At 49.4% G+C, this 25,059-nt stretch overlaps 1 protein-coding gene across 1 annotated transcript; it reads right to left on the bottom strand.

The window, feature by feature from the left end:
* Positions 1-1,157: 1,157 nt before the first annotated feature.
* On the bottom strand, positions 1,158-23,102 carry NLRP9 (NLR family pyrin domain containing 9; the record flags this gene model as incomplete). Its single annotated transcript, XM_081107420.1, has 8 exons — positions 1,158-1,332; positions 1,818-1,988; positions 4,131-4,301; positions 9,436-9,606; positions 12,111-12,278; positions 13,965-14,126; positions 16,259-17,825; positions 22,823-23,102. The coding sequence occupies 8 exons, from the start codon at positions 23,100-23,102 to the stop codon at positions 1,158-1,160; spliced, it is 2,865 nt and encodes a 954-aa protein (XP_080963546.1).
* Between the last annotated feature and the right edge of the window lie 1,957 nt (positions 23,103-25,059).

Raw genomic sequence — 25,059 nt, 5'->3', positions numbered from 1 at the left:
CTCTACAGGTGTCCATTATGTCCACTCTAAAAGCAGATACAATGTTCAGAACAATATTACGTGCTACTCTTGATTCAGGAACAAACTTCTGAGTCAAGACCCTGCTCAGCTATCTATAGAACCCCTCCCATCTCTGAGCTGGGATTGCATCTTTTGGGGAAGCATAAGTAGAAGATGGTGTGTCTAGCAAAAAAAGTGCTTCTCACCTGGGGCAATTTTGCCTGTGAGGGGACATCTGCCAATGTCTGGAGACATTTTTTTAAACTTCAGAGAATGAATGGGATAGCCAGTCTTTTTTGAAATTAATTCATTTTTGTTGAAATGTGATTGACATATAACATCGCATAAGTTTAAGGTGTGCAACGTGTTGGTTCAATATATCTGTAGTATATTGCAATATGATAATCTCCATTGCATCATATAATAATAATTTTTCTTGGTGAGAACAAATAATATCTAGTCTCTTGCCCTAGCTGGTTTGGCTCAGTGGATAGAGCATCATCCTGTGGACTGAAGAGTCCAAGGTTCGATTCTGGTCAGTGCACATGCTCGGGATGTGGGCTCGATCCCCAGTGGGATGCATGTAGGAGATAGCTGATCAATGATTCTCTCTCATCGTGGATGTTTCTATCTCTCTCTCCATCTCCCTTCCTCTCTGAAAGCAATAACAATAAATATATTTTAAAGTGGGAACTTCAAAGTTGTTAAGAGACTAGATCTTTTTTTAATATATTTTTTATTGATTTCAGAGAGGAAGGGAGAGGGAGAAAGATATAGAAACATCAATGATGAGAGAGAATCATTGATCAGCTCCCTCCTGCACGTGTCCCCCACCACCACCACCACCACTGGGGATTGAGCCCACAACCCAGGCATGTGCCCTGACCAGGAATCGAACCATGACCTCTAGGTTCATAGGTGGACACTCAACCACTGAGCCACGCCGGCCCCGCTAAAGTTTCCATTTTTTATCATCACAACTGGGGAGAGGTGCTATGGGCATGCGACGTGCAGGTAGACACCAGGGATGCTGTTCAACACTCTCCGATGCAGCCAAGAGCTCTGCAGCCCCCGCGTCCGTTGTACCGAGGCTCAGCAGACCTGCCCCCGAGATGAATGTCACTCTGAGATCACTCACCACCAAGACAAGCGTCCACTCACCCAAGCAGCTGCAGTGCACAGTCCTGGTGGCCCAAGGCTTCACACAGCACCACCATCCCATCGTGGTCCAAGCTGTTCCATTCCAGGTTCAGGCCCCTCAGTGATTTGCAGACGGTGAGAGCCGAGGCCAGGTCCTCGCAGCAGGCAGTGGTGAGCTCACAGAGCTCCAGCCTGCCACAGAGAAGCACACCAGAAAAACCACCCGGCTGTGGCTGGGCTGGAAGGCCCGCTATCGTGAAATGCCAGTTCCACGCGTCTGAGCAGAAGACTTGATGGTCTAGACCAGTGGTTCTCAACTGGGGCCATTGTGTCCCCTGGGGGACACGTGGCAATGTCAGGAGACATTCGACACACCTGGGGATGCTACTGGCAGCTGGTGGGTAGAAAGAAGCCAGGGACACAGCCAAACATCCTACAGTGCACAGGACAGTCCCCTCTCCCCGTCACAACAAAGAACGATCTAGTCCCAGTACGATCTAGTCCAATACGTAGTGCCAAGATTGGAAATCCCTGGTTTCCCAGGACAGCATTCTACTTAGATAGTTCCAGACCCACTTGTTTTTGAAACTGCTTCCCTTCAGTCCTGGGAATCCTCCAGCTGTTCCTATTCTTGAATCAGGGAAGCCTTCCCACAAAGACCATCAATACACACTCACCCAAGATTCTCCAGTTTACAGTTAGGGTGCTTCAACGCCCCACATAACTGTTTGACACCAGCATCTTGTATTTTATTGTCCCCCAGTTTCAGAGTCTTCAGTTTTTCGTTGCTAATAAGAACAGTAGAGAGGTCCTCACAGCAAACAGGAGTGAGGTAACAACCTGCCAACCTGAAGGGGGGGATACACACATAAACAGACACAATCATGAGGTCCAGGCTTGAATGCCTCAGCTTACTTTCACTTATTGCTATGAAGGATGAAATGCCCCAGCGCTTCTGAGATGATGATGATGACAGTGATGATGATGATGGTGATGGTGATGGTGATGATGGTGATGCTGGAGATCATGTTGGTGGTGGTGATGATGGTGATGCTGTAGGTGATATGGAGGTGATGATGGTAATGGCAGTGATGATGGTGGTGGTGGTGATGACAATGATAATAGTGATGATTATGGTGAAGATTATGGTGATGGTAGTAGTGATGATATGGTCATGGTGGTCATGGTGATTGTGATGATGGTGATGATAGTGATGGTGATTGTGATGATGATAATGATAATAGTCATGATGGTGGTGGTTGTGATGATGATGGTGGTGATGCTGGAAGTGATATGGAGATGATGATGGTGATGGTGATGGTGGTGGTGGTGATGGTGATGGTGGTGGTGGTGATGGTGATGGTGGTGGTGGTGATAGTGATGGTGGTGGTGGTGATGGTGGTGGTAGTTATGGTGATGATAATAGTGATGATGGTGGTGGTGGTGATGATGCTGGAGATGATAATGGTGGGGAAGATTATGGTGATGGTAGTAGTGATAATGGTCACAGTGGTCATGGTGATTGTGATGGTGATTATGGTGATAATGATAATGATAATGATAATGGTGATGATGGTGGTGATGGTGGTGATGATAATAGTGATGATGCTGGAGACGATGATGATGAAGGTTATGGTGATAGTGATAATAGCAGTCATGATGGTTGTGGTGACTGTGGTGACTGTGGTGATGGTGATGAGGGAAGTTGTGATTGTTGTGATGATGAAGTTCCTACAACTTCTCAGTTCCATCTCCTCGGCCCAGCACTCTGGGCTCCCTGCAATTCTCCTGCCCTCATGGCCTCTCTGCCCGGGGCCTCTGCTCTTAGTGCTCTCATTGATGGGAATGCTCGGCTCAAATGCCAGCAAGGCTACTCCTCACGCCCTTCAAATCTCTCCATGAATGTCATCTTTTGGTGAGGACTGCCCTGAATACTTTACATAGTATCATGTCCCAGTCTCCTCGCTGCATTTAAGCTCATGCTTCCCCACAGTACTCATCACCTGCTAACATACATGTGTCTATATACACATGCACACATATACACACACATGTGCATAAGTCTGACATGTATACCTGCATGAGTGAGTGTCTTTGGGCATGCATATATAGGCATACATACATACACACTTATGTGTAATACATCTGATACATGCATGTGTATGTGTGTATTGCTATGTGTATGCTTATCTGTGGTTCTAAAGCAGAGATTATTTTTGCTCATGCCCCTCCCAGGGGACATTGGGCAATGCCTGGAGAAATTTTTGATTGCCACACTAGGACACAGGGTGCAACCGACATCCCTGTTGGGTTCAAACATCCTACAAAGCACAGGACAGCACTCCCATAACAAAGAATGATCTGGGCCAGATATCAACCATGCCGAGACTGAGAACCCACCATATATACACAAATACACACTTACTTGCAGCCTCACACTCACGTGTGTGTGTGTACATGCGTACCTATGTGTTCATATGAAATTCCATAAAATCAACTTCTATAGAAACAGGGATGTCGGAGCGTTTCAGTTACCATGTTCCTCATCTACCCACAGGAGGAATAAATGCTCCCGTGAGGTGTCTTCTACTGTTATCAATCATGCGCTGGTTACAGGCAAATCATCGGTAATGTTTCTGTATGTGCATCATTCCCACTCGGTGCCTCAATTCTTTCAGGTGGGCAATATACTTATCCTCATGGGGAGAGGGGCGGTGCCCTCACATGTTCACCCAATGAGTGTAGGGCACAGAGGGCCCTGAGACCCAACTACAGAGGAGCATGTCCCAAAATTCCAGGCGCCCTTTAATTAAGACACACACACATCAACACACCACTGGGATTCCTAGAAGTACCAAGTGGGGTCAACACTTAGCCTCATTTTTTTTCCCAGCAGACCCCATGCTTTCCCTCCTTCCTGTGTCCTTTGCAGGACAGGACTCCAGCATCAAAAAACCCCTGACATTTCAGTCAATTGTAGCCAGACCTACCACAGCTGCTGTAAGTTGCAGCTTGGCTGTCCCAATGCTTCACAGAGAAGCTTCACTCCACTGTCTTCCAGGAAATTGGACCCCAGATCAAGAAGGGACAGAGTGGTGCTCCGCACGAGGGCCTGGGCGATGTAGTCACAGGCGTCAGAGGTGAGGCAGCAGTATGTCAGTCTGCAGAGAGACACACACACACACACGCACTGTCAGCCTGCTTATGCTGCATGCAGTAACAGTTTCCTGAAGGCACATGCAAGATCTTTACCATTCCTCGTACCCAGCGCTCACTTGAGTAAACATAAGAGGATTAAAATGTGTAGCAGTTGCCCTGGCTGGTGTGCTCCATTGGTTGGAGCATTGTCCCATACACCAAAAGGTCACAGGTTCAATTCTTGGTCAGGGCACATATAAGAGTCAACCAACCAGTGAATGCATCAGCAAGTGGGACAACAAACAGATGCCCCCCTCTCTCTCTCTCTCATCAATAAATTAATTAAATAGTTTGGTTTTGATGTTTACTATCCCTGGAATTTATTTTTTTAATATATTTTTATTGATTTCAGAAAGGAAGGGAAAGGAAGAGAAACATCAATGATGAGAGAGAACCATTGATTGGCTGCCTCCTGCACGTCCCACACTGGGGGTCGAGCCCACAACCCAAGCATGTGCCCTTGACTGGAGTCGAACCTGGGACCCTTTAGTCTGCAGGTCAACACTCTATCCACCAAGCCACACCAGCTAGGGCCCTGGAATTTGTTTTACTGTTAAATTTCTTTCAGTCTAAAAAATCATCTCATCCCTGGCCAGTTTGGCTCAGTGAATAGAGCATCAACCTGTGGACTAAAGGGTCCTGGGTTCAATTCCAGTCAAGGGCACGTACTTCGATTGCAGGCTTGATCCCTGGCCCTTGTCGGGAGGCAACTAATCGATGTCTCTCTCTTACATTAATGTTTCTCTCTCTCTCTCACCTCTCTTCTACTCTGTAATTATCAGTCAATAAAATTAATTTTAAATAAATAAGTCCTATCAGTAACAGCATTCCAGTCCTCCTCTATTTTAAATGCCACTGTGTGTGTGCACAACACATATGTCTGTACACACCTGCACACCTGAACGTGTGCACACACACACAAATAAAAGTTGGGTGTATTTTTTACCCTCACCTGAGGATATGTTTATTGATTTGGGGGTAGGGGAGGAGGAGAGAGAAAGAGAGAGGCATCCATGTGAAAGAGAAACATCCATCGGCTGCTTCCGGTATGTGCAATGAATGAGTGAGGATGGAAACACAGCCTGGGTACATGCCCTGACCAGAATCAAACCTGCAACCTTTTGGGACAAAGCAACCAATGGAGCCACAAGCCAAGGCAAATAGAAGGCCTGCTTCTGGAGGCCCCTCTGCTCCCATAGACGTGACTGCCCCTGCACCAGCCCCCACTTCAGGCGGCACCGCGTTTTTCTGATTTAACACCAAGTTTCCTGTGGCCCCACAGGCAAACCAAGTCTGCACTCTGCTGCCCTCCCGGCTGAGGCCCAGCAGAGGGAGCGGTCCCCTCGTACATGAGCAGTGGGAAGGTCACAACACGGGACTTGCAAAGCCCTGCACCTGAAAAGAATCCAATAAACACCTTTTTGTTTTATTTTTTAAATACGTTTTTATTTATTTTTTGAAGAGAGAGAGGAAGGGAGAGGAGAGAGAAACACCGATGATAGACATCAATGGGTTGCCTCCTGCATGCTCCCTACTGGGGATGGAGCCCTGACCTGGACTCTAACACGCCACCTCTCGGTAAGCAGGTCAGGGCGCTCAACGGAGCCACACTGGCCAAAGCTGAATCCCTTTTTCTTTCCCTTTCTTTTTTTCCTTTTGTTAATCCTCACCCAAGAATATTTTTGCCAATAATTTTTAGAGAATGGGAGGGACACAGAGAGAGAGAAAGAGAGACAGAGAAACAAACACGGATGTGAGAGAGACACATCCACTGGTTGCCTCCTGCATGTGCCACACCAGCCCTGACCTGGGTGGGGGATCAAACCTGCAGTCCAGGTATGTGCCCTGGACCAGGAATCAAACCCATGACCCTTCAGTGCAGACACTCCAGCAGTTGAGCAACACCTGCCAGGGCTGAATCCTTTTTTTTTTTTTTTTTTAATATTCTGTCAACTTTTATTTGGTCTTCGGCCCCGGCCCCGCCCCTGGACCCAGCCACGCCCCCTGCTCACCCCCCCTTCCCCCCTCCCCCCGCATCCCTCAGTTCAATCGCCAGCCCCTTGTCTTCAGTCTCTCAGCTCTCATCTCCACAGACAACTGGTCAACCCAATCACTCTGGCCCACCACAAGAGACAAAGTCTGGGCTGAGCCATCTGGTCGACCCTGTCTCTTGTAGTCCCTGCCGCCACCGCCACAGACTAAGTCTGGGCCGGGCCATCTGATCTACCCCATCTCTTGTGGTCCCTACCGCCACCGCCAGAGACTGTTTGGGCCGGGCCCTCTGGTCGACCCCGTCTCTTGTGGTCCCTGCCGCCGCCGCCGCCGCCGCCGCCGCCGCCGCCAAAGCCGCCGCCGCCAAAGCCGGGCCATCTGGTCGACCCCGTCTGCGGCCACAGACTAAGTCTGGGCCGGGCCATCTGATCTACCCCATCTCTTGTGGTCCCTACCGCCATAGCCAGACACTGCTTGGGCCGGGCCATCTGGTCGACCCCATCTCTTGTGGTCCCCTGCTGCCGCCGCCGCCGCCGCCGCCGCCGCCGCCGCCGCCGCCGCCGCCGCCGCCGCCGCCGCCGCCGCCGCCAAAGCCAGGCCATCTGGTCGACCCCGTCTCTAGTGGTTCCTGCTCCTGCTGCCGCTGCCGCCAGAGACTAAGTCTGGGCGGGGCCATCTAATCTACCCCATCTCTTGTGGTCCCTACCGCCCCGCAGAGACTGTCTGGGCCGGGCCATCTGGTCGACCCCATCTCTTGTGGTCCCTGCCGCCGCCGCCGCCGCCGCCGCCGCCGCCGCCGCCAGAGACAAGGACTGGGCCGGGACATCTGGTTGACCAGGAGCCACCAGGCAACCTTTTGTCCCTGCAGCCGCCCTGTGCCAGCGGTTTTGGGAGGCTGGTCGACCACGCTCCTCAGAGGGGGAGGAAAAAATGGGGAGGAGCCGGCCCTCAGCCCCCCTCGGTCAGGGGCTGAGTCCACTGCCACCCACCCCCACTTCCTAGTCCCAGCCCGGAGCCAAAAGGCCCTGCGGCGGGGTTCCGGAGAGGAGGCGACTGGTCGCCATGATGGGGCGCAAAAGGAAGGAAGGAAGGGTCGCTAATGCCCCCATGGGCTCCAGGGGTGCGGTGTCCCCCTTCCTTCCCTAGGCTGCTGCGTGCCCCCACCGTAGGGGGCGGGCGACCGTCCCCTCCCCACTTCCCTCCCCCTCCCCAAGGAAAGAGGCCAGAAGCGAAACAAACTCTGGTGTGGAGGGCTGACTTTCAATAGATCACAGCGAGGGAGCTGCTCTGCTACTTAGGAAACCCCCACCCAGAAGCAGGTCAATTGCGAATGGTTTAGCACCAGGCTCCCCACAAACGTGCATTGCGTGAAGAACGGAGGGGGCAGACCCCTTTCCAGCTGCACCCCATTTCCCAGGACCAAGGGCTCTCCGCACCGGACCTACCCGATCCGCAGAGGGGACGGGTCAGCCCGCCGGCAGGGACCGGCTATCTGAGGGCAACCGAGGCCCAAGGTGCAGCCTTATGGTTCTGTCTGGGCGGGATTCTGATTTAGAAGCTTCAGTCATAATCCCACAGATGGCAGCTTCGGCCCATGGGCTCCTCAGCCAAGCACATCCACCAACTGAACCTGTGGTTCCTCTCTGACTGAGCAGGATTACCATGGCAACAACACATCCTCAGGAGGTTGAATGTAACCCATCTCACGTTCCCTCTTAGTGGGTGAGCAATCCCATGCGTGAGGAATTCTGCTTCACAATGATAGGAATGATGGGAAGAGCCCACAGCGAAGGATCAGAAAGCGACGTCACTATGAACGCTTGGCCACCACAAGCCAGTTATTCCTGTGGTCACTTTTCTGACACCTCCTGCTTAAAACCCAGAAGGTCAGAAGGATCGTGAGGCCCGCTTTCACGGTCTGTATTCGTACTGAAAATCAAGATCAAGTGAGCTTTTGCCCTTCTGCTCCGCGGGAGGTTTCTGTCCTCCCTGAGCTTGCCTTCAGACACCTGCGTTCCTGTGTGACAGGTGTACCGCCCCAGTCACACTCCCCACCTGGCACTGTCTCCCCAGTGGTGGTATTTCACTGGCTGACCCCACCCCCTCGCAGAGATGGAGGGGCGCCAGGCCTCCCACTTATTCTGCACCTCTCATGTCTCTTCACCTGCCAGACTAGAGTCAAGTTCAACAGGGTCTGCTTTCCCCACTGATTCCGCCAAGCCCGTTCCCTTGGCTGTGGTTTGGCTGGATAGGAGGTAGGGACAGTGGAAATCTTGTTCATCCATTCATGCGCGTCACTAATTAGATGACAAGGCATTTGGCTACCTTAAGAGAGTCATAGTTACTCCCCGTTTACCTGCGCTTCATTGAATGTCTTCACTTCACAATCAGAGCCCTGGGCAGAAATCACATCGGGTCAGCACCTGCTGGGCCTTCACGATGCATTGTTTTAATTCAACAGTCACCAGTTCTAAGTGGGTTCCTAGGCTCTGGCCCAGCCAGGTAGGGGAGAGGGGGGTGCGGTCCTGGCGTGCCTGGAGGCGAGTAGAGGTGCAACCCCTTCTCCACACCACCCCGGGCGCAAGGGAGATGCCTGCCGCAGCCGGCTCACATCCAGAGTACCCGCTGCCGCAGGCCCCCCGGTGTCCGGGCCCCGTGAGCCTACGGGACCCGCGGGAACCTCCCTCCCCCCACCCCATTGCTGCCACAGCCTCGCCCACGCCCCTCCCCGACACCCCTTCCCAGGGGGAGGGAAGAGAGCAACGTGGGGGTGGGAGAGCCGCGCGAGGTGTCGGATGCTGGAGGGGAAGGGTCCCTTTTTTCTTTTCTTTCTAAAAATATATTTGTATTGATTTCAGAGAGGAAGAAAGAGGGAGAGAAAGAGAGAGAAACATCAATGATGAGAGAATCACTGATCAGCTGCCTCCTGCACGTCCCACACGGGAATCCAGCCCGCAACCTGGGCATGTGCCCTTGAGGTGAATGGGACCCAGGACCCTTGAGTCATCAGGCCGAGGCTCTATCCTCTGGGCCACATCCGCCAGGGCAGCTTGGCTTGCCCTGAGGGCTCAGGGGTCCGTGAGGCCGCCGCCCGGACACACTTACAGCAGCGACTCCAGCGCGCAGTCCGGGTGCTTGAGCGCCTCGCTGAGCAGCAGGGCGCCGCTGTCCATCACCGGGTTCTCCATCAGCGACACCAGCTTCAGCTTCCGGCTGCTCACCAGGAGCAGCGCGATGTCTTCGCAGGCCTCGTCGGTGATGTCGCACTTGCCCAGCCTGCCGGAGCGGGGAGGGGACACGGGGTGCAGGGCAGTGAGCAAGGCGGTGCAGGGTTCATTGGCAAAGAGACAAACAGAACAGACCGAGGGTCGCCAAAGGGGAGGGGCTTGGGAGCGGGTGGGAAAGGTGAAGGGGTCAAGAAGTACAAATACAAAGTGCCAGGCACAGGGCCCTGGCTGGTGTGGCCCAGTGGATACAGCGCCTGCCCTGGGACTGAAGGTTCCCGGCCCTATTAGGGTCAAGGGCACATGCCTGAGTTGTGGGTTCTCTCCCCAGTGGGGTGCGTGTAGGAGGCAGCCAATCAATTATTCTCTCCCATCATTCATGTTTCTCTCTCTCTCTCTCCCTCTCTTTTCCTTCCTGAAATCAATAATAACTATATATATATATATATATATATATATATATATATATATATATATATTTAGAAGAACAGACTGAGGGTCACCAGAGGGGAGGGGTCTTGGGGGGCAGGGTGGAAAAGGTGAAGGGATTAAGAAGTTCAAATTACCAGGTATAAAAACCACCAGGATGTAAAGTACAGGACAGGGAATATAGTCAATAATATTGTAGTAATTGCCCTAGTCAGTTTGGCTCAGTGGATAGAGCGTCAACCTGCGGAGTGAAGGGCCCCAGGTTCAATTCCTGTCAAGGGCATATGCCCGGGATTGTGGGCTCGATCCCCAGCAGGGGATGTGAAGGAGGCAGCCAACCAATGATTCTCTCTCATTATTGATGTCTCTCTCTCTCTCTCTTTCTCCCTCTCCCTTCCTCTCTGAAATCAAAAATATAAAAAATATATAAAATAATATTGTAATAACTGTGTATGGTGCCAGGTGGGGACTAGCCTTACTGGGGGATCCCTTCGTAAATTATATAAATGTCTAATCGCTAGCCTGTACACCTGAAAGTAATATGTTATTGTATGTCAAGTGTAATTTTAAAAAATATATTTTTTAAAATATATTCTTACCATTTGCAATAGCATGGATGGAACTGGAGAGCATTATGCTAAGTGAAATAAGCCAGTCAATGAAGGAAAAATACCACATGATCTCACTCATTTAGAGATAATAAAGACCATTATAACTTTATGAACAAAAATAGATACAGAGGCAAAGCAGCCTCGAAAAGACTGACAAACTACAGCAGGAAGGCCAGGGAGGGTTGAGGGGCGGGGGGGGGGGGGGGGACGGGTAAGAGATCAACCGAAGGACTTGTATGCATGCAGATAAGCATAACCAATGGACATAAGACACTGGGGGGGTAGGGGAGGCCAGGGGATTGTTAAGGGTGGGGGGAAAAAGGAGACATATGTAATACTCTTTGTAATACTTTAAGCAATAAAACAATTAAAAATATATATATTTAAAGATTTCTCAATAGATTTGAGAGAGAGAGGAGGGAGGGAAACACTGACGTGAGAAAGAAGTATCAAGCATGTGCCTTGACCAGAATCGACTGGCAACCTCCAGGTGCACCGAGGGTGTCCAACTACCGAACCACACCAGCCAGGGCAAAAAAAAATGTTTTTTTAATCGGGCATGGGTCACACCCAGCTTCTATTCTTGCACCTGCCAACCCAATGGCCACATTTCAGACTTCCTAACAGAAAATGTGACTCTATCATTCTCCTTATTAACCTTTTTTAAAAAATATTTGTATTGCCCTGGCCGGTTTGGCTCACTGGATAGAGCGTAGGCCTGCGGACTGAAGGGTCCCGGGTTCAATTCCGTCAAAGGCATGTGCCTTGGTTGTGGGCACATCCCCAGTGCGGGGTGTGCAGGAGGCAGCTGATCGATGCTTCTCTCATCAATGTTTCTAGCTCTCTGTCAAAAATCAATAAAATATATTAAAAAAATATTTGTATTGATTTCAGAGAGAAAGGGAGAGGGAGAGGCAGAGAGAAGCATCAGTGATGAGAGAGAAGCATTGACTGGCTGCCTCCTGCACACCCCCTACTGGGAATCAAGCCCAAAACCCGGGCGTGTGCCCTTGATGGGAATCGAACCTGGGACCTTTCAGTCCTCAGGCCAACACTCTATCCACTGAGCCACACCAGCCAGGCTCACCTTATTAGCCTGTGGTTGCCTTTCACTGACATTAGGAAAAAGTCAGAGTGTGTGGTTCTCACAATGACTGTTGACATGCGCGGATGTCTCCCCGCGTCTGGAGACCTGTGTGTGTGTGTGTGTGTGTGTGTGTGTGTGTGTGTGTGTAGTTGTGGGCCTGGGGGAGGATGCTGCTGCCATGAGTGGGTGGAGGCCAGGGAGCCACTCAATAGTGCCCCCCTCCGCAACAGAGGATTACCTGGCGCTCGATCTGATGAGCTGATTTGTCAGTAGCTCTGAGGTTGAGAAAAACCCCATCTGAGCCCTAATGCGCTTAGAAAACCATCTCCTGGCCCTCGCCCGCGGGCAGGTACTGAGAGGCAGTGAGGAAAGTCAAAGATTCTGAGCGTCAAAAACACGTCGCTCCCCACAGCCGCTGCGGAGACTCACATCAGCTGTTGGATGCTGCACATGGGGTGCCTCAGTGCCTCGCTCAGCTGCGCGACCTCCTCAGAGGACAGGTTGGTGCCATGCAGGTTCAGGTAGGTCAGGTGGGGGTTGTGAACGAGGGCCATAAAGAAGTCTGCGCTCTCTCCCACGTTGGAGGCAAAGTTGTACCTGCCAAGGACGAGATGGGGGACCAGGGGGTGAATCCAAGCACCAAGCAGGTACCTCCTCCCAGCTCTTCCTGCCCGCCCCCTAGGCCTACCACGCTGCTCGAAGAACCCTGGTTACCCCCACCTGCAAATTCTTTCCCTGGGGTCTTCAGGCAGAGGACAGGCACCGGGGCTCCACGGCTTGGGGTATGTGTCCTGACTGGGAACTGAACCCCAAACCCTGACCAGGGATTGAATTCACAACCCACCTATGTGTATGTGTCCTGACTTGGGATTGAACCCGAAACCTACGTATGTGCCCTGAGCAGAGATTGAATTCAAAACCTGCATATGTGCCTGGGGATTGAACCTGCAACCTAGTATGTGCCCTGATTGGGAATCGAACCCAAAACCCACATATGTATCCTACTAGGGATTGAACCTAAAACCTGTGTATGTGCCCTGACTGGGAACTGAAGCCAAAACCTTTTGGTTTACGGGATGACGCTCCACCCAACTGAGCCGCCAGCCAGGGCCACGCTCCGTTTGGCGGTCTCCCTGTTTGCCAAAAGTTTGTTTCTTGTTCAGACTTTCCTATCAAGTGATGCTCTCTGAGCTGTCTTTGGACACATTGGTTTATCAAACTAAAAAGCTGCTCTACAGCAAAGGAAACCGGCAAGAAAACAGAAAGACGGTCTACTGAGTGGGAGATCACATTCATAAATGATATATTTGAGAAAAGGTTAATATCCAACATATATAAAGAACTCATACAACGTGATAACAAAAATAAATAAACAATCTGATCAAAAAATAGACAGAAGGCTGAAAAGACATTTCTCCAAAGAGGACATCCAGATGGCCAACAGACATATGAAAAGATACCGGACATCACTAATTATCAGAGAGATACAAATTAAAACTACAATGAAGTCTCACCTCACACCTGCCAGAATGGCTACCACCAGTAAATCCGCAAGCACATGCTGGCGAGGATGTGGGAAAAAGGAATCCTCATGCACTGCTGGTGGGAATGCAGGCTGGTGCAGCCCAGTGATGGCGAACCTATGACACGAGAACTCATTTTTTTTGGTTGATTTTTCTTTGTTAAATGGTATTTAAATATATAAAATAAATATCAAAAATATGTCTTTGTTTTACTATGGTTGCAAATATGAAAAAATTTCTATATGTGACATGGCACCAGAGTTAAGTTAGGGTTTTTCAAAATGCTGACACAACGAGCTCAAAAGGTTCGCCATCACTGGTGCAGCCACTGTGGAAAACAGTGTGGAGTTTCCTCAAAAAATTAAAACGAGGACTCCCATATGACCCAGCAATCCTACTACTGAGTATTTATCAAAGAAAATGAAAGCATGAACTGGAAAAGATATATGCACCACTGTGTTCATTGCAGCATCCTATATAATAAAAGGGTAATATGCAAATTGACCCTAACTGCAGAACTACTGGGAATGACTGGTTGCTATGACACACACTGACCACTAGGGGACAGATGCTCAACGCAGGAGCTGCCCCCTGGTGGTCAGTGCACCTCATAGCGAGCGGTCGACCAGTGGTAATGGTCGCTTAGGCTTTTATATATATAGATAAGATTTCACACTAACCGTACTTACTTTTTCAAAAGCCAGAATGGAGAGAATAGATGTCTACTATGAAAAAAAAAATAGGGTGACACCCCACTTACACCAACTTTTGAAGTTTGCAAGTGGGCTGAGCCAGCGCCCTCCAGAGGATCGCCTGGGAGGCCTCGTTGAAAACACAGCCGTCCAAATCCAGCATCTGGAAGTCCCTACTGTTGGTGAACGCGCAGCACAGGGCCCGCCAGCAGGAGAGTTTCTGGTCTTTGCTGTGGGAAGACAGACACTGTGCCACACCCATGGTGACATTCAACTCGGGATGGTCTCAGAACAGGCAGGACACCGTTCCCAAAGCCCCTCCAAGCTGACGGGCACCCAGGCCTGAATACAGAGAGGTGCAGCCAGGTAAACTGAGTCAATGTGGCTCAGAGAGAGCAGACCCTGGGTCCACAGCAATGGGATCAAATCCCGTTGGAGCCACTTGTGAGCTATGTGACCTGTGCATATGACTCAGTCTTATTCTGCCTCCATTTCCTCGTCTTTGAAGGGATAATACTTGACTTTTATGAGCAAAGGTTGGTGCTGGGTGATCCATCAGTGAATGGGGAATCACATCCAAAAACATCTTCGTGCAGCCCTGGCTGGGTGGCTCCGTTGGTTGGAGCATCATCCCATACACCAAGAGGTTGTGGGTTCAATTCCCCATTAGGGCGCATACCCAGGTTTCAGGTTCGATCACTGGCCAGATATGAGTATTTAGCCAATGAAAATGAAAACACGAACTGGAAAAGAGTATTTCCTTTTCTCCTCATCTGGCCAGTGTATGGGAGGCAATCAATTAATGTTTCTCTCATATTGATGTTTCTCCCCGTCTGTGTCCCCCTTCCTCTATCTGAGGTCAATGAACGTATCCTCAGGTGAGGATTAAAAAACAAACAAAACAAAAAAACAACAACAACAACAAAAAAAAGCCATAGCTGGTTTTGCTCAGTGGATAGAGCATTGGCTTGCAGGCTGAAGGATCCTGGGTTTTATTCCAGTCAAGGGCACATGCCCGGGTTGTGGGCTTGATCCCTAGTAGGAGGCATGCAGGAGACAGCTGATCCATGATTCTCTCTCATCATTGATGTTTCTATCTCTCTCTCTCCCTCTCCCTTCCTCTCTGAAATCAATAAAATATATATTTTTTTAAAAAAAACATGACCGTACAGGTATACAATAAGTAAGTCCTGGGGATGTAATTGCAGCATGACTGCAGTTAATAATAATGTAGTGTGTGTTTGCAGTTATAAGACAGTAGATCTTACATGTCATTGTCCCAAGACCAAGAAAATGCTGCAGTAGCTATGTATGGTGACGGGTGTTCACTAGACTTGTGGTCATTTCACAACATATAAATACTGAATCATAATGTTGTGCCACTGAAACTAAGGTAACAGTACATGTCCATTTACCTCCATTAAAATTTTAAAAATTAAAACGAATGTGATAGGTGGGATGCATTTAAGAGCTGAGGTGTGAGCTGGTGGCCTATACCTGCTGACAGGCCACAACGTTAAAAACCAGCAGAGAGGCCCTGGCCAGGGAGCTCAGTCGGTTAGAGTGTCGTCCCCACGCATCAAGGTTGTGGGTTCGATCGCTGGTCAGGGCAGGTACAGAATCAACCAATGAATGCATGAATCAGTAGAACAACAAATCGATGTGTCTCTCTCCCTCCCTCTCTCTAAAACCAGTAAATAAATAAGAATTTTAAAAACACGTTTATCCATATCTCTACAGATGGAAAACCTTCAGAAGTCACCGCTCCTGGTCACAGCTAGCAAATTTGATTTTAAAAGCCACGTTTTGCCCCAGCCTGTGTGGCTCAGTGGGTAAAGCGTCAGCCTGGAGTTCCACTCCGGTCAAGGGCAGGTACCTCGGTCTCAGGCTCCTCCCTCTCCCCCCCCCCCACACACACCCTCCCCTGTCAGGGTGAGTCCAGGAGGCAACCAATCAATGTGAGCTCTCTCAGTCTTTCCCTCTCTCTTCCACTCTCTCTCTAAAATTAGTGGGAAAATGTCCTCGGGTGAGGATTTAAAAAGATAAAATAAAAATAATAATAAAAGGCTAGTATGCAAATTGTCCCCTCTGGGAGTTAGACAGGGAACTGACCACTTGCTATGACATGCACTGACCACCAGGGGACGGCCCAGAATGAAGGAAGGCCCCACCGCCAGGCCTAGGGACCCTACCCTTATGAATTTCTTGCACTGGGCCTCTAGTAAAAAAAAAAAAAAATCATGTGTGTTGTTTGTTTTTAAGGGCAAAAGTATAAGGACCCATAAAATACCCAGCAAGCGAGCCACAGATGTCGTGGGGGCAGGCAGGGTGGGGTGGGGCGGGCGTGTGCCGCTGGACTCACTCTAACAGGCCTCTGCAGTCTTCCGCGAACACGTTCTCTAAGCTCAGGTGGAGCGTCTGCAGGTTCAGGGCGTGCTGGAGGCAGCAGGCATAGGTCATCAGGTCGTCGGGCTTGCTGATGTACACGTCGATGTCCGGGAACATGCTCATCAGCTGCGTGGCGAAGCCGGGGTCCTGCGTCTCGAACACACAGCTGAACAGGTTCTGGAAGTTGATCTGCAGCTCGCCGCGGGCCACCTGCTGGCTCAGGCCCCGCAGGCACTGCGTGATCTCCTCCCGCAGGCCCGCGGCGTCCAGCCCGAAGCCCCAGGCCGCCTCCAGCAGGCCGGCCACCCGCTCCGTGGCGAACCCGAACAGAAAGAGCGCCGTGTGCTTCAGGTAGAAGGGGGCCTCGGTCATGACGGCCGTGACCAGCTGCGTGGCGCTGCCTATGCGGGGGTGCTGTGGCTCCCCGGGGAGCCTGAGCAGGTACCACAGGGCGGTGCACAACTCCTGCAAGTACTGGTGCGGGAAGACCCAGAGGCTCCCGTTCTGGCGCAGGAGCCGCATTCTCACCCAGGCCAGGGCGTCGGCCTCCGACACGCTGTTCTCCTCCAGGTCCGAGGGCTGGAAGGCGAACCGGCCGGCCCACGTGCCCTCGGCCGCCAAGGCGCACAGACACTTGAGGCAGTTGTGGCAGTGGCCCAGCGTCCAGCCCGTGCGCTCCGGCTGGAACATGCTGGTGAGGAAGGAGGAGTAGATGCATGAGGTGGTTTGGAAGTTCACCCCCAGGGGCTGGCATCTCTGCAGCTGCTTTTCCAGACACTCGCACACCAGCCAGCACACCAGGGGGTACCGGCACAGGCTGAACAGTGGCTTGTGGCCTCTCACCACACTGAAGGCCTGGGCGGCCTGGTCCGTGTCCTGGAAGAACCGGGAGAAATAGAGCCACTTGAGGTCGCCCGAGAACCCACGGAGGTAGACGTACACCGGGTGGCGCAGCAGGTGGTAGAACTTCCTGAGCCACTCCCAGCTCAGGGAGACCAGCAGGGAGGCCTCCGGCAGCAGCGTCCTCTGCAGCAGGCTCCGCAGGACCACGTGGACCGGCCGCGGCTGCTCCCAGTTGCTGCACAGGTCGCCGTCCAGGCCCACGTCGACTTTCAGGTCGTCCAAGCCGTCTATGACGAACAGGATCTTCTCGTGCTGGGAGAAGACGTCGTGGATGGGCTCGGAAGACTCGGGCCAGTCCCTGGAGAGGAACTCCACCAGGCTGGTCTTGTCGATGATGTTCATCTCGCAGCAGTTGAGGAAAAAGACAAAGGTGAAACGGCCCTTCCAGAGGTTGCCCTCGGCCCATTGCAGCATCACCTTCCTCAGCAGCGTGGTCTTCCCGGTCCCCTCCGCACCGCCCAGGACCACCGTGACCGAGTGCTCGCCCGCCTTGTCGGCCGCAAACGCCTCGCTCAGCCTCTCGTACTCAGTCTTGGTGGACGCCGTGTGGAAGCTCTCCGGCACCGCCAGGCACGTCTCCTTCTGCCATATGTCAGAGAACTTTTTCCTCATGTTGCTTTTATATGGGTTGATCTTATCTGAGTTCAGAAGGACAGAATATACAAGGCAATTTAAAAACTGGAACTCCCATTTGCCCCAGTGATCCCACTTCTAGGAATGTATCCAAAGAAACCAGAAACACCCATCAGAAAGGACATATGCACCCCTACATTCATAGCAGCACAATTCACCATAGCTAAGATTTGGAAACAGCCTAAATGCCTGTCAGCAGAGGAATGGATTAGAACACTGTGGTACATCTACACAATGGAATACTACGCTGCAATAAAAAGAAAGGAACTCCTACCATTTGCAACAGCACGGATGGACCTGGAGAGCATTGTACTAAGTGAAATAAACCAGTCAGAGAAAGATAAATATCACATGATCTCACTCATTTGTGGAATATAATGAACAACATAAACTGATGAACAAAAACAGATCCAGGGAAAGAGAAGCTTCAAACCTTCAAACTTCAGAGGGAAGGCAGTGGGGGGGGGGGGGGGAGATCAACCAAAGGACTTGTATGCATGCATATAAGCATAACCCATGGACACAGACAGTAGGGGGGTGAGGGCATGTGCTGGGCAGTGGGGGTGGCTGGGGAGAGGTCAATAAAGGGAAAAGGAGACATGTGTAATACTTTCAACAATCGAGAATTTAAATTTTTTAAAAATGCGCTCATTCACAATAGCTAAGACAAGGAATGATGGAATAAAAAAGGCATGGGACGAGTATACAGGGAATACTACACAGCCATGAAAAATGACAAAATATAAGTGAAACCATATGGTATGTGTTTTCTTTGTCTGACCTATTTCACTAAGTATAATACCTTCTAGATATTATACTGTCGTATAATATTGTCCATATTGTCGTAAATGGCGAGATTTTATTTTTATGGCCAAGTAATATTCCATTGTATATATGCACCACATCTGTATGCATTTGTCTATCTGTGGGCACTTGGGTTGCTTCTATAGCTTGGCTATTGTACATAATGGTGCAATGGACATAGGGGTGACATACATCTTTTCGAATTAGTGGTTTTGTTTCCTTTGGATAGACACCCAAAAGTGGAATTGCTGGGTCGTATACAAAACAAACACACAAAGGAACTGAGAACAGATTCATAGAAACAGAGACCAAAGGAATCTTTACCAGAAAGGAGGGGGGAAGGGTGGATGGGTGCAAAGGGGGAGGGGAATATAGTCAATAATATGTGATAAGTTTACCCAGTGACAGATAGTTACTAGAATTAGTTGGGTGATCATATTATAGGGTATAAAAATGTAAAATCACTATATTGCACACCCAAAACAAATATAACCCATATACAATTGCACATTAACAAAGGTAAAATATTAAGTTGTGATCCCAAAGATAATTGTAATGAAAGTTCTAATGCTACATTTTCAGGAATTTTTTAAAAGTGAAATATTGCCATTTGCAACAATATGGGTGGATCTTGAGAGTAGTAAGCTAAATGAAATAAGTCAGACAGAAAAGGACAAGAACCCTATGGTTTCACTCACATGTGGAGCATAAAACAGAAAGCAACACAAACTCACAGACACAGACAACAGTGTGGTGGTTTCCGGAGGGGAAAGAGAGTGGGGTAAGGATGAAGAGGGTAAAAGGGGGAAAATAGTCCAGCCATGTGGCTCAGTGGTTGAGCACTGACCTATGAACCAAGAGGTCACAGTTGGATTCCCAGTCAGGGCATATACCCAGGTTTCGGGCTCGATCCCCAGTAGGGGACGTGCAAGAGGCAGCCGATCAATAATTCTCTCTCATCATTGACATTTCTACCTCTCTCTCCTTTTCCCTCTCCCTCTCCCTCTCTGAAATCAATAAAAAATATATTTTAAAAGATTTTAAAGGGAGAAACTAAGATGGCGGCATAGATAAACACCGGGAAAATGTCGCCTCACACAACAATTGAAAAATACCGCAAAGGACGGAGCAAACATCATCCAGAACAACAGGAAGGCTGGCTGAGTGTAATTTCTACAACTAGAAGAAAAGAAAAGCACGCTGAGAGCCAGAGGAGCTGCGGAGGTGAAGTGCAGAGGTACGGCGGCGGCTCGCGCGCGCGGAAAGGGGGTGGCACCTGAGGACGCGGCTGTCTTTTTGAATCACAAGCTCCCGACTGCTCTGATCTCCGGTTCCAGCAAGTCTCTGGGGACCCAGGACTCATACGGGGAGAAGCTGGTCTGTCAGGCGGCAGCGGGCGAACTTGAGGGCGGCTTTCCCTCAGAGGTGCTTGCAGCCGTTACAGGGACACTGAGACGCGCGACTCCAGGCAGAGAATCAGCCATAGCTTCTTTCTCCGCCCTTTTGACTCCCTGAGACCCCGCCCCACCCAGGCTGCGGCAGAGGCTTTTGCATGTGAATGTACCTAATTGCAGCCGAGCCAGGCAGACCCGGAACTTCCAAGAGAAGGCCCAAGGCCCCGCAGCGGCTTGCATTGCTTCACAGCTGAGCCTCTTCGTAGTTCCTGCTGTGTGGCCTCAGGCAGGGGCTGAATTAGCACCTCCTTAGATCCAGGAGCCACTGTACCCAGTGGTCAGAGGGGGACCATTCTCCCACGTCAGACACAGCTGCTTCCCACAGCCAATTGGCCTGGAGGTCAATTCCTCCCAGTGATCCTACATCAACCAAGGCACCAAGAGTGCACCAAGAGTGTCCACCCCAGGTAACTGGGGAGGCTGAGCCACTGGGCCCTACAGGACACCTGGTGCGCAGGGCCACTCTGTCAACACAGGGAAGCAGCCAAAATGCGGAGACAAAGAAACAGGTCACAAATGGCAGAAATGGAGGAAAGCAAACGACTGGATATAGAGTTCAAGGCCACGTTTATAAGGTTTTTCAAGAATTTTATGGAAACCGCCGATAAATTTAATGAATCCCTCAATGAGTATAGTGAGACCATGGAGGACATGAAAAAGGACCAACTAGAAATTAAGCATACACTGACTGAAATAAAGAATAATTTACAGAGATCCAACAGCAGACAAGAGGATCCCAAGAATCAAGTCAAAGATTTGAAATACAAAGAAACAAAAAATACCCAACCGAAAAAGGAAAAAGAAAAGAGATTCAAAAAATATGAAGATAGTGTAAGGAACCTCTGGGACAACTTCAAGTGTACCAACATCAGAATTATAGGGGTACCAGAAGGAGACAGAGGGCAAGATATTGAAAACCTTTTTGAAGAAATAATGACAAAAAACTTCCCCCACCTGGTGAAAGAAATGGACTTACAAGTCCAGGAAGCGCAGAGAACCCCAAACAAAAGGAATCCAAAGAGGACCACACCAAGACACATCATAATTAAAATGCCAAGAGCAAAAGATAAAGAGAGAATCTTAAAAGCAGCAAGAGAAAGACAGTCAGTTACCTACAAGGGAGTACCCATTCAACTGTCAGCTGATTTCTCAACAGAAACCATGCAGGCCAGAAGAGAGTGGCAAGAAATATTCAAAGAGATGAATAGCAAGAACCTGCAACCAAGATTACTTTATCCAGCAAAGCTATCATTCAGAATAGAAGGTCAGATAAAGAGCTTCACGGATAAGAAAAAGCTAAAGGAGTTCAACACCACCAAACCAGCATTATATGAAATGCTGAAAGGTATTCTTTAAGAAGAGGAAGAAGAAAAAGGAACTCTTACCATTTGCCACAGCATGGATGGAACTGGAGAGCGGATAAATACATGATCTCACTTATTTGTGGAATATAATGAACAACATAAACTGATGAACAAGGACTGATCCAGAGACGGAGAGGCATTGATTGGACTGGCAGGCCTTGGAGGGAAGGTAGGGGAGGGTGGGGGCAAGGGGGAAGGATCAACCAAAGGACTTATATGCAAGCATATAGGCCTAACCAATGGACACGGACAACGGGGGGGTGAGGGCATGAACGGAGGGGGGGGGGGTAGAGGGTACACATATGTAACATCTTAATCAATAAAAAATATATTTAAAAAAGTATGTAGAAAATAATACTCTGCATAGGCCTATAAATGAAGGGTCAATGTAAGAGATGAAAAAGATTAAACTAAAATATGATTCAGAAAAAAAAAAAAGATTTTAAAGTTGGGAAATGAACATACAACCCAATATACAGATGTTGTATTATAGAATTATACACCTGAAACTTACATAATGTTATTAACCAATACCACCCCAATAAATTTAATTTAAAAAAAAACAATTTTAAGCCTGGCCAGTGTAGCTCAGTAGGGTCATGCAGGAGGCAGTCAATAAGTGTTTCTCTCTCATATTGATGTTTCTCTCTCTCTCTCTTCCTTTCTCTAAAAAATTCATTAAACATATCCTCTGGCAAGGATTTAAACAAACAAAAGTGCTTCCTATATACCGGGAACGTAAGCTCTCTGCAACTATTTCCTACTATTGGATTCCACCTGGCTCCTTGTGCAGGTCCGGTCAAAGGATGGACAACTGTCATATGGAATTCCACCTCGCAGACTCTAAGTCCCAGGCCATCTCCTGGGGCAGCATGGACTCGAAATGGGAACACCACAGAGAAACAGTCTGTCTCAGGCACTAGCCACCGGCCGGCCATCACTGGCCCGCGTATGAGTGGAGCTGCCTTGTCATTTTTCTACCACTGCCAAGTCTCCCCTTAACCCACCACATTCTCAATGGAAGGAGGGGTGACCGTTATCTGAGGACATTATCACCTTTGTTAATGCAAGCTCCCACAGACCCACCTTTGTTGTTGTGAGTTGCCAATACACCCCCTCCCCGGGTCCCACCCCTGCATCGCACACTTACTTCTTTTTATTTATTTATTTTTTATTTCAGAGAGGAAGGGAGAGGGAGAGAGACAGAGAAACATCAATGATGAGAGAGAATCATTGATTGGCTGCCTCCTGCACAATCCCCTATTGGGGATCAAGCCTGCAACTCAGGCATGTGCCCTTGACCAGAATAGAACCTGGGACCCTTCAGTCCTCAGGCTGATGCTCTATCCACTGAGCCAAACTGGCTAGGGCCACACTTACTTCTGATCTCATCCTTGGCCTTGGCCCAGAGGTCTCCCCGATTGACCTGAAGAAACAGCCTCAGGGTGACTTCCCAGGCCTGTTTGCCTGGGTAGTGCCTGCATAGCAACTTGGCCAGGTCATCTTTGGAAGCCCTCTTCAGCTCTGGCCGCGGGATCGGCCTGAGGTCAGATTGTTTGGGTTCTTGCTTGAGGAGCTCCTTAAATTTCCAGAACTCATTCTTCCTCAGCTCCTTTAGGTACGACAGCAAGCAAATGTCAGAAAAAAAAGATTCGGCCATGGTGTCCCAGGACTATGAGCTCAGACTCCTCCAGGTAGGTGGGAGGGGAGGTGGAAATCTTCAAAAACAAGAAATCGGTGATTCCTGGGGAAGAATGAGGAGATTAGAGAGTTAAATCTCAGCCGTCAAAAGTAGCTTCAGTCTATTATTTACAATAGAGGCCCGGTGCGTGAATTCATGCACGGGTGGGGTCCCTCAGCTGCCCAGTCCAGGGGGAGGGAGCACGGGAGGTTGGCTGTGAGAGCATACTAACCACCACGGGGAAGCTCCTGTGTTGAACATCTGCCCCCTGGTGGTCAGTGTGCGTCATAGCAACCGGTCAACCGGTCGTTCAGTCTACCAATCTTAAGGGTCACTTAGGCTTTTATATATATAGATAGCCAAGATATGGAACCAACCCAAGAGCCCACTGATAGACGATGGGATAAAGATGTGGTGCAGCCCAGTGACATGGCTCAGTTGTTGAGTGTCAACCTATGAACCAGGAGCTCACGGTTTGATTCTCGGTCAGGGCACAGGCCCAGGTTGCAGATTCGATACCCAGTGTGGGATGTGCAGGAGGCAGCGATCACTAACTCTCTCTCATCATTGATGTTTTCTCTCTCTCTCTCTCTCTCTCTCTCTCTCTCTCTCTCTCTCTCCCCCCTCTCCCTTCCTCTCTGAAATCAATAAAAATATATTTGGGGGGAAAAAGAAGTGATGTAGCCCTGGTTGGTTTAACTCAGTGGATAGAGTGTCCACCTACGGACTGAAGGGTCCAGGTTCGATCCCAGTCAAGGGCACATACTCGATCATAAGCTCGGCCCTGGCCCTGGTCAGGGGTAACCAATTGACGTGTCTCTCAGATCAATGTTTCTCTCTCTGTCTCTTCCCCTCCCTTCCACTCTCTCTGAAAACCCATGAAAAAATATCCTCAGGTGAGGATTAATAAATTTAAAATAAAAAAGAAAACGTGGTGCATGTATACAATGGAATATGACTTGGCCATAAAATTAATGGCATCTTACATGGATGGGCCTGGAAGGTGTTATTGTGCTAAAGAAGTCAGATGGAGAAAGACAAATACCTCATGGTCTCACTTACATGTGGAATCTAAACATCAAAATATATGAACCAACAAAACAAACAGACTCATAGACACAGAGGGCTGCCCAAGGGGAGGAGGGTTAGAGAACGCAGTGAAAGGAGGAAGGACTAAGAAATACAAGTTGATGCTTACAAAGCAGTGGCGGGATGTGAAGCACAGCATCGGGATCACAGCCCATCACACTGGTGTGACTGCCAGTGGTGCCGCGTGGGTACCGGACTTACCAGGCGAGCACTTGTAAGGGATGTAACTGTCTACCCTCTGTGCTGTATGCACGAAGCTAACACAATATTAAATGTCAACTGTAATGGAAACGTGCATTTTAATAAGAATATTTTTTTTAAATATATTTTATTGATTTTTTACAGAGAGGAAGGGAGAGAGATAGAGAGTTAGAAACGTCGATGAGAGAGAAACATCGATCAGCTGCCTCCTGCACATCTCCCACTGGGGATATGCCCGCAACCCAGGCACATGCCCCTGACTGGAATCGAACCCGGGACCCCTCAGTCCACAGACCGACGCTCTATCCACTGAGCCAAACCGGTCTCAGCTTAATAAGAATATTTTAACAAAAAATTTCTTACGAACACATTAAAAAGGTAATAAGAATCAGGTAAAGTTTATTTTAATAGTACATTTTTATTTTAAAAAATAAAATGAGCCCAAACCGGTTTGGCTCAGTGGATAGAGCGTCGGCCTGCGGACTGAAAGGTCCCAGGTTCGATTCCGGTCAAGGGCATGTACCTGGGTTGCGGGCATATCCCCAGTGGGAGATGTGCAGGAGGCAGCTGATAGATGTTTCTCTCTCATAGATGTTTCTAACTCTCTATCTCTCTCCCTTCCTCTCTGTAAAAAATAAATAAAATA

This window comes from Myotis nattereri, assembly GCF_964212035.1.
Source record: "Myotis nattereri genome assembly, chromosome: 15".
Lineage (NCBI taxonomy): Eukaryota > Metazoa > Chordata > Mammalia > Chiroptera > Vespertilionidae > Myotis > Myotis nattereri.
Note: the sequence above shows the minus strand (reverse complement) of the source record. Positions and strands in the feature narration are given on the sequence as shown.